Source organism: Pseudopipra pipra, chromosome 20 (genome assembly GCF_036250125.1).
Source record: "Pseudopipra pipra isolate bDixPip1 chromosome 20, bDixPip1.hap1, whole genome shotgun sequence".
Lineage (NCBI taxonomy): Eukaryota > Metazoa > Chordata > Aves > Passeriformes > Pipridae > Pseudopipra > Pseudopipra pipra.
This window is the reverse complement of record NC_087568.1, coordinates 3,642,005-3,652,156: the sequence shown is the minus strand read 5'-3', so window position 1 is coordinate 3,652,156 and position 10,152 is coordinate 3,642,005. Positions and strand designations below refer to the sequence as shown.

General features: G+C 44.2%; 1 protein-coding gene across 1 annotated transcript in view; it reads right to left on the bottom strand.

The window, feature by feature from the left end:
- Window positions 1-5,421: 5,421 nt before the first annotated feature.
- The window catches only part of BRD3 (bromodomain containing 3), a 31,581-nt gene continuing 26,850 nt past the window's right edge, over window positions 5,422-10,152 (bottom strand). Inside the window, exons 8-12 of the mRNA XM_064676752.1 lie at window positions 9,783-9,974; window positions 9,211-9,446; window positions 8,396-8,688; window positions 6,471-6,599; window positions 5,422-5,722 (exon numbers count right to left, since the gene is read on the bottom strand). Of these exons, the coding sequence (XP_064532822.1) occupies window positions 5,607-5,722; window positions 6,471-6,599; window positions 8,396-8,688; window positions 9,211-9,446; window positions 9,783-9,974 (966 nt within the window). The 3' untranslated portion in view covers window positions 5,422-5,606. The remainder of the gene's footprint in view (window positions 5,723-6,470; window positions 6,600-8,395; window positions 8,689-9,210; window positions 9,447-9,782; window positions 9,975-10,152) is intronic.

The window sequence follows — 10,152 nt, the reverse complement described above, 5'->3', positions numbered from 1 at the left end:
TCACCTCACACATAAACCATCAGGCACACAGCTGAGAAACCGAACAGCAAACCCAGCCTGAATCCTCTGCAGTGACTAAAATAGATCCTGGCCACCACACAGTAATGTCAAGACTCTGCTGGGACTGTGACCAGCTGCTCCAGGCCCCCCTTTTCCAAGCTGTGCCTTCCAGGTCACCCTGAGCTCACAGACCTGCAGGGTCTGGCTGGTGGAGCAGGTGAGAAAGTCCCTCTGGTTCCTTCGTGTTCTGGTGGCTTGAAAGAAGCCAGCACGAAACCTGGGTGAAATGTCCATCTCCTTTCTGCTGAACTTACCTCAATCAGGTGCAATTCTCACACAACCTAAGACCCCTGCAGGCTTCTAGGAAGAGTCAAAGTCCTTCCTAGGCAGCCCAGGTACACGGAAGTAGCTGAGTGTCTCCCTCACCAACAGAAAGGTGCATTTAAAGAACCCCTACACCAGGTACTGAGCTGTGATTCGGAGCCCCCAGACTTGCTCCATACTCTGAAGGCAGTCAGCCCCCCTTAGTGTGACACTCCACTGACAGCTGAGCTTGCAAAATGACTTTCAAATTATTCCAAGACTCACAGCACCAGGATTCAGTAAATCCACATTTGTGTATGGCACTGCTCGATCAAGGCTTGCAACTGGAGCAAGGGCCACACCTGAAAAAGGAGATGAGGAAAGGGAGGAGGAGAGGGGCGGAAAATATGGCATCAAACTGCACACACAAAACAATTTTTCTTTTTATTATGAAAACAAAACAAATGCCCCAGGACCAGGGTCCGTGATTACCAGTAACATCAAAGATTACTTTCTAACTCTTTTTTTTTTTTTTTTTTAATTCTGTTGTGTTTGAGGCCAGCAATTTGCAATAAACAAGCTAAACTACTTACATTGACTCGTTTCTTTTTCAGTAACTGACATTTACAGGAATATACTAGAAATGGCACTAAAAAGTTTTAAGAAAAAGAGTTACGGTAAATTTGCATGCACATCATACAGAAAAGTAACAATTTTTTTTATTTTAAATATTAAAAAAAAACCAAAATAACAAAACAAAAATACAACAACAAATCTTTCTGGATTAGGTTATGCCAGTATCAGGGCTGTGTTCTAAGTGGCCTGTGTCAAATCCTAGCCGGTGGTTTAATTTATTTTTAAAAATGACACTTTAAAAAGATATGCAAATACCATTTTCTTTAAAAAATGCAGCTCAAGCAAGATAATGCTGCTAGTGTAATGAATCCTAAATTTATCTTTAATGATGCAGAGCCTGCCCACAGTTAGCCCTAGTGGTAACTGCTCATGGTTGAGAATGGAATGAGATTTTAAAATCCAGTACTAAAAAGGTTGTGTTTTTACTTTGTCATGCCCCGATCCCGTCCCCCCAGCTCCAACCCCAACTTTAAAAAACATCATTCCTTTCAAAACAAGGAAAATAAAAATTAAAAACTGGTCTAAAAGTCCCCAAAACAGAGAAAGAACTAGATTAGGTAACTGCAGTCTGCTTCTACCACATAGAGAACATGGAAAGAGACCTCACGGGGTGACTAAGTCAGATATTTACACACACACGTGGCTGTGTGTGTGTGTGAGGGGGGTGTCACACACAGTCCTGAAACATCAGTTCTACAGTTACAAACCCTGTCGGTAGGAAAGGTTAAAACCACATCAATACAAAATTGAAATGATTCTGTATAGACAACATTTGGTTAGCAGAGAACTGTTGTAGCCAACAGGTTCCTTCGGTCGATGGATCAGGGCCTGAGCCCACGGGATGCAGATCTCCCTCTGGTCCCACTGAGCCACGAGACAGGCTGAGTTTACAATCAGAGAAAAGTTTAACAAAGTTTTTAAAGGTGCAATAATGCTGGTTGATTGGATAAAGGTCTGGTCAGATATTTTGTCAAAACAGGAATTCGTCAGAAAAAGCAGTTTCAATAAAACTCTTTGTGTGTATGCATACATATGAAATCATACTGATTTCAGTGAAGTTTCTCCTGGAAAACAAAGTTAAACTTTGTTCATTCAAGAAAAATTCTACCATAAAAATTTATTTTTTTTTCTTTTTTTTTTTTTTTATTCTTAAGTTTAAAAATGTTATTTCAAACGTTCTATGCTTGATCATTTTAAAGTTATCTTGTGACATCCGTACTGACACGTCATGCAATACAAACTGAGTTAAATAAATGCTCTATTGTTTCAGTTCCCAACTCATTAAGGGCTGCTGCTACTTACTATGGACTGGAAACATCTCTTCTTTCCTGGAGACACTTGGGAGATACAAGAGGCACCACTACAGACATGGTGGGGGATAATGAGCACTATAAACAGTGTGAGAATGGAGAAGTGTAAGAACAACATTTGGAAATGAGGAGTCCCCGATTCCTTTCCTGAAATGAAGGTCATGCCAAAACGGATTCCTCCTGTGAGCTGCCATTTCCTAGGGAACACCTCACTTTCCATGAGAACAGTTTCCCTCTAAGTGGCAGCCCAAGTTGCAGCCGGTAGATCAAATATATGCAGGTAGTTCTTCACGCTCCGGGGTGGTTTTGGCAGGTTGTTTTCCTTGAAAACCCCCAAGCTGGGGTGGTTTGCCAGCTAAAAGAGGGATCCTCCTCCAGCCCTGCACCAGCCTCAGGCCAGGCCCCTTCCCATCGCTCCACACGTGGTCCCCAACCCTTTGGCCTCCAGCTTTCCACTGATTTTGGTGGAACAGACCTGCGGATCCCAGAGGAATGTCTGTGCCCTTGCCGTGCTCCGGGGGGGCTGTCCTTGATGTCAGAGGATGATGAGATGCTGCAGAACCACGTCCCCAGGTGGGCAGTGATGCTGCTGAGATGCTCTTGCCTCCAGCACCGGCTCCGGTTTGTTCTCCACAAGGGAGCGACCACCACAGCCCATCAACAGCACAGCTCAGGTTAATGCACACAGGAAAAGGTTCCAAGCAGGGAAAACCAGGAGCTTGTTTATCCAAGTTGTCATGGCAGTGAATTGGTTGCAATTAGTTCAACTAAAACACGAGCTGGTTTTGATAATGCAAGTCGCACACAGAAGGAGAAGCACAGATGAAACCCAACCCCGTTAAAAAGAAACCCAAGCTCTTAATGAGGTGAATATTACATTTCCTCGTGTAAATTCTGAAAATATATTACTAAGGATCTGTCTGGGGGGAAAACTTTTTAAGGGTAGGATTTAAAAAAAAAATAGGAACTAAAATAACTCCATTGTCAATGGAAAAGAAAAATAATTAACTTCAGTGAGAATCAGAACATGTTCCTTTCAAATACTGTGAAAAACAATCTGAAAGGCTTGAGAGCCTCCTGCCCACTGTGGTCACCACCAGATTTTGAAAGGCAGATGGCCAAGGTCCAGCTAATCAAACCTTGGTTATGGGGCAGTAAGTGACTGGTGGATGCAGCTGGAAATGCAAACCATGGAATGCTAAGAACAGGCTGGCCCTGTGCTTCCCAACTTCCCAGCACAGGGACATCACCCAGATCCCACATTTGCACCACGGGGCCTCTGGCAAATCACTGAGAGACCACAGGAAGGTGAATTTTAGGGCTACCCCACATCAGAGAGGCAGCTTTGGGGGCTGGTGCTGGAGAAGGAAAGGCATAACTTTCTGTTAGAACTGTGTATTTTTTCTTTAAAGAATTTACAATAAACTTCTGCCCCTCAGATTACAAATTTTATATGATTATAGAACCTGTGTTTTCCTGAAAGTTGGATTAGAAAAGGATAAACCCCCCACTGTTCTACCAAAAAAAAAAAAAAAAAAAAAAAAACCAGAGGGGAGGAGGAAAAAGACCATTGGAAATATCACTGAGAAAAATCAAGAAATTGTATCTGACTATATGTCTCCAAAATCTGTACAAAACAGGAAAAAAGGGGGCTGGGGTGAAAAGAAAGAAAAAAAAAAAGTAAAAGTGAACACACCAAATATGATAGAGCACCAGACACATGACAGATGGGACTGTAGCACCTGTAGGTATGAAGCCCAAGGTATATAAATAAAGTTGCAGATTTTTATTTGCTTTGTTGGTGCTAATTTGTTTGTTTTTGAGATCTGGTTGGAACCTCATTAAAAGTCTGCATGTCTGCTGGCCTGCAGAGATGCAGGCTCTTGTTAGGTTTTATTACATTTTAAATGACCAATGGTATTTAATAAATAAAGTCACGGTATATACATGAAATTAAGGACACTGAAAACAGAGTGTATTGCAGCAGTGCAGGTCAAAACATTAGGTTGGACTCAAAAAAAATAGCAAGTCTTAAAAAACTGGCTCTTTTCTTCCTTTTCTCCCTCCCCTCTTTTTTCTTTTCAGCGAGGTAAAGCACTTCAGTGCCTGGAAACCTGCACCCTGCACGACAGAGAAGTAGCATTCCCTTTGTGGGAGCTCACTACTGAAACAACAAGGAGAAGGGGGGGGGGGAAAAAGCAAACTCAAGCAGAAAACCCAAACCCACACAAAATCCCTCTCCACTTCCCCTGCCAGCTCAGCCTCAGCTGGAGCTCAAGTGGTGCTTTATTTTAAGCCCAGACTGAGGTGCTTGTCATGGAGAAAATCCCTAAGCTTGTGTCCAGTAACGAGCACATGACTTGTCTTGGTCACTGCAGGATCACCCCAAGGTCCAGCTGACAACTTCCAGCCAAAACCTGTTTTCAGCTCAATGAAAACTTTCATAGAGAGCATCCATTTCCTGGAAATTATCTATTTCATGTTAAAAATAACATTGCCAAGAAACTTGAGTGTCCCTCGCTCCCTTCTTCCCAATGAATTCCCAGGAAAAAATGAAACTTCTGAGTGGAAAACCAAGAAATGCAACCACTTATATTGCTCATGTGCTTAAAAGTTAAATTCATGCTTAAATACCTTCCTGAATAGGTGCCAATGCCTCTACCAAGATTAAAAAAAAAAAAAAGCATGTTAGCAATCCACAGTACATGAGAATTTTTTTGGATTTTTTTTGTTTGTTTTTATGTAAAAAGATGATAGCATCTGACATTTTCATCACACCGTAGACTTCGAGATTAAGAATACTAGTGCTAATAACAAATACACCAACTAGTTCAAAAGCTAACATCTTTCAGATACAGTACCATTTTACAGAGATTCCTTTAAAAAAAGATGGTTTTTTTTTTACCTTGTGTGAGCCAGGCAGGCTTATTAAAAGAGAACATTCTGAGGAGAGGGAAGGGATGGGAGAGAAATGTACTACAAACCTTGCAGAATTTTCTATTTATCTCCTGCTAAGAGCTCAAAGTTCTTCCATTTTCAACAAATTTTTTTTTCGGATAAATGTATTTTAGAGACTTTATGCAAAGGGAACTATTTGTCATAAAGTCTAATTCACACGCACACGCAAAGATCTTTGACCTATTAAAAGAGAGCACCCCCCCAAAAAAAAAAAAAAAGGAAGATACCTTTTATAACACTGAATTAAAAAATAAAATAAAAAAAGTCAGAGAAAGAGAGAGAGGGGATAAAACCTGACCACCGTGGGAGGAGGAGAGCAGTACGTTAAGGAGGGGAAGGAACACTGCAGAGCATCGGGGAGGGGGATGTCCGTTTGTTTTGTGTCCCAGTGTCCGTAACTCATTCCGAATCGCTGCTGTCCGAGCTGGAGCCGCTGGAGCTGCTGCTCCCAGACTCGGAGGAGCTGCTGCTGCTGAGCCGGGAGGGGCCTCCAGAGGGAGTGGAGCCGGATTTCTCTGCGGGGAAGAAGGGGGCGATGTGGTTACTCGCAAGGAACTGAAATAGAGAAGGTTTGCCCACAGCCTTCATCCTCCAAGGCTTTGTTCCCAATTTTCCCTGGGCAGCTTACTTAACAGCAGCCTCTGCTTGCTGCCACAAGCCTGTCCTGTCAGTGGATGACAGGGTTCCTCAGGCTGCAGGTGACCATGGAAGTTTGGGATCCACAGGAGCTCTACAGGAGGGCAATGTCCCCACAGCCCTACAGGTTCAGGTGAGAGAGAGCAGAGCACCTGGAGCTGTGCCTGCTTCAGTGCAACTCTGAGCACAGGAAAAACCCCCTCCTGACCTGTGCAAAGCTGGAAACAGCTTCGTTTGCACTGGAGGAACTTTTTGTAGCATCTTCCACAACTGAACTACGTGGGGCTCGGGCTTTTTTTTAATCCCACAATGGAGAAAAGTCACGTGTTAGATGCTCTGTGGTACTGGTCTGTATGCACAGGCTAATACAGAGGAGATCCTCCTCCCTCTGAAGGAGAAATTGCCTCCGAGACACCTCTCATTTACCACCCAGAATTTCCACCTGGACAGGGACCAAAGCAGACCCCACACAGGAGCTCAGTGCCCAGCAGTAACAACTGGGGTACCTGTCACAGAGACAAACCCAAGGCTACAGGAAGGCAGAGGTTTTGTCTTTGCCTTCTGTGGAGTCTGTCTACACAAACAACTTTTGGGGCTCTGTTTTTACAGTAAAACCAAGGCCATTACCTTTCTTTGCAGGTTTCTTGTTGTTGTTTAGCTGCCCACTGACGTCCTGTAACCTTTTTTCTAGTTCTTTCTTCTTTTCCTGAGCTAACTCTTCTTTTGACTTCGCTGCTTGCTTTTTTCCACCTGCAGCTGGGGAGGAGGAACACACAGTTTCTGAAGCTGCATGGATGCAGGGGAAAAGAGTGGACATCACTATTTTACAGGGCATGTAAATCTGTGTGAACACTCTACAGTGACACTGCTAAGATCAAGTGATCACACAGCAACTACACATCCCAGATAGAAGACAACACGTGAAGTTGTCCGACTCATCCAATCACCACCATCCTCTAAACATGCATTTTTTTTTTAAGAGAGATCTTCTGGAAAGTATTTTAGAAGACAGAAATATCCATGTAATGACCTTGTCATTACAGGTTACTTACCAGCCAGTTATATGGTCAATAATTACACATTTGTAATTACAGAATTGTTACATGGGTTTTCTGCCCTGTAAAATAAAGTGTCCCATTAAAGGTTGTCAGGAGAAAAGCATCTGCCAGTCAAACTTCCGGTACCTCATGCAAGAATCTACTGTGGTTTATGTTGCTCTAAATATAAAACAAAACAAACAAGGACAAATTAAAAACCAACTGAGGCAAAGGCTGGCAGACAACAGGAATGTAGCTGCACCAGGATGGAAATGGTGAGAAGTACCAGCAATACTGCAGAGGAAATATTCCTCCAAAAGAAGGAGTAATTGAACGCAGGTGTTGGCCAGGATCAGAAACACCGGGGCCAGATATTTTGCCTGATCCAGCAAGGAAATACCTACGTTTCTGTGCACTGCTTTTAAGCAATGATTTATAAAGAAAGAAATCTGGAAAACACAGTCCTAAGAGGGTGCACCCCTGAACACTCATCTCAATAGTCCAGCTGGGGTCAGGCATGTCAGGCTCACAGGTTGGACACCTGAGGTTATCTGTGTTACTTTATGTTTTGGTTCCAAAATTAAGGATGCTTTTCGTTCCTAACCACTCTGGAAAATCCTATCCTGAGCTCTTCCAATAGTGAAGGATTCGGGGGAAAAAACAAATTAAAGCAGCGTATTAAAAAAAGAAAAAAGAAGGGTCAAAGTCTGCAGTTTGCTTCGGCCCGTGTGAAAATCCTGTGGGGAAGAAATGGAGCTGCTCTGCAAGAGTGGGGAGTGGCTTTTGTGTCACGGCCTTAACAGCACAATTCCCTCTTAGCCAGGACCACTTCAGGAAGTGATCCTATTGCTGTTTAGCCGGAGCTAAACCCTCAAGGGGCTGTGACAATTCACCTTGTGGAAAAGGCACAGAGACAAGTCTGTCCCTCACTGAACCACACACTCAGTGGCACATGAACACTAACCCTCTGAGCTGAGACACTGAGGGCAATCTGGTGATCAGGCCACATAGGAAGAACAGTTTTGGGCTGAATATACAACTCAGACACTTACACCCAGAATCCACATGTTGCCCAGGTAACTTTGTACAAGTTATTTATTCCCTTGGTGGTTTGGATCCCAACCATGCTTTTTATTTCCTTTCTAATTAGATGCTGAACTATTCAGGATAAGAAACTGATCCTTCCAGATGTGTACACATAACACCTAACACAATGAGACTGAAACCTTTACAGTGCCTTCCAGAGCCTGGATAAGTAATAAAGGCATCACACACGTCTTGCAGAGGAACACAATAGCTCTCCAGGTCTCTGCAGCACGACATCATGGGAAGAAAGAACAGAAAAAAAAAATAGAAAGTTTCTGTACATTTTCTTGGGAGAAAAGGATCTCTAAAAAAATCCCTGTCGTCACATACCCAACAGCTGGATAAGAGAATCTCAACACACATGCCCTGACTCCAAAGCTGAGCCCAAGAGCTGGTGGGGGGAACACGTGCCCCCGGGAGGTAACTTACAAAACGGCTTCCTTTGTTTTTTCTGTAAACAAGATTTCACGTATCTCTCCAGTTCTCGTAAAGTTGTGGGCTTCAACGTTTCAAAATCTATTTCTATCTCATCGGGATTGGAGTCTCTGAGGGAAGGTTCCCGTGACTGGATGATGTGCACCACCCTGCCGAGCTTCTCCCCAGGCAGGCGGTTGATGTCCAGGCTGAGCTGTCGTTTCTCATCATAGGTCATGGGCAGACCTTCCTCCTCCTCATCCGAGTCGTAGGTTGCAGATGCCTGTTTGCCTCCTTTCTTGGGCTGCCTGGGGAGGTTGTCAAGCATGAAAATATCCATGGGTACATAGAAGCAATGAATCCTTTTTTTTTTTTCTAACTCCCTTGTAACAGACATCCCAATGCCCTTGGCTTTGAACCTCTTGTCAGACGGCTCGAACAGCACCGCAACTGCTGAAAAAGTTCAGCCATCTGAGATCAGCTGTTTTATTCCTATTATATTTTAGCCCTGTGAAGCGTGACAACAAGCCCCAGTGGCAGCAGGGGGGCAGCAATGAAGTGGCACGTTCTTGGTGGCCGCACAAAAGGCAAAACCCAAAACCTTATCTGAGAGCGATCAGGCAGGGATTCTAAGGGTTGGGCAGTGAAGACATAATAGTTCCACTGCCAGCTCTAACTTAAAGACTCCCTGGAGTTGTCTGGGAATGGGGACACTATTCAACAGCAAATTAACTGCTCTGACAACTGAGCTTCCCCAGGAATTAATTAAGAACAAGGCTGGAAGCTCTTGGCTCTCCCCTCGAGGCACCTTGCAGAAGGCAGGCTCTCACCTGTTTGCTGTGGTTGTGCTGTTTGCTTTCTTAGCTGGGGCTTTCTTCTGTTGGGTTTGTTTTGGTGGCTGAGCCACCTTGGGTTTCTTCTCCTCCTCGGTTTTTACTTTGTGCTTTTCTTTTTCCTTCTCTTTATCTTTCTTTTTCTTCTCTTTTTCCTTCTTCTCTTTTTTTTTCTTTGGTTTGTTCACTGGCGCTTGTGACAGTGCAGCCAACTGCTCGTGGACGGCCTTCAGCTGGGGGAGAACGGGGAAAAACTGATCAGCCTTCAAGGCAGGATAGTTGATGCCTCCACTACCCTTCTTCTACATCCCAAGGTGTAAGTATATCCCAAAGTCAGTGATATACTCTGGGATCCCAGAAGGAAGCGCAGAGCATCAGCACTGAGACAAAATTACCATTACATCAAACACTCACTTATTGCGCAGCTGAGTGTTTTCCCCCTTTAGCTGGGAGAAGGGGAGAGTGTTTTCCTGCATCCCAGCCTAGATGGGATTTTTAAGAACAAAATAAACCCCTTCCTCCTGCTGTGCCCTTTCTGCTGCACTGACACAGCTGAGCTGTTGCAGTACCTGCTCCTGGAGCTCCGCCAGCCGAGTCGCTCGCTCTTCCTCCGAGTCGGAGCTGTCCGAGTCAGAGGAGCTCTCCTCGCTGCTGTGACTGCTCTCTGTGCTTTTGCTCACCACTGGTGCTGTTGGTGGAGGTGGAGGGGGGGCCTCTGCAGGCTCGTCGGGCATTTTTGCAAACCTCATCTCAAAGACATCCTACGGAAAGGAGGAAAACTGGTGACTAAAGGAGCCTCGGCCACAAACAGCTCGCTCGGGCCTTTTAAACACATCAGGGTCAGGGTCTTATTGCACTACACAAGGTCCTGTACAAGTAAATAATAATATACAGAAGATGTATGGCCATCTGTAAGGCCAAGAAAATTCTCCCATTACT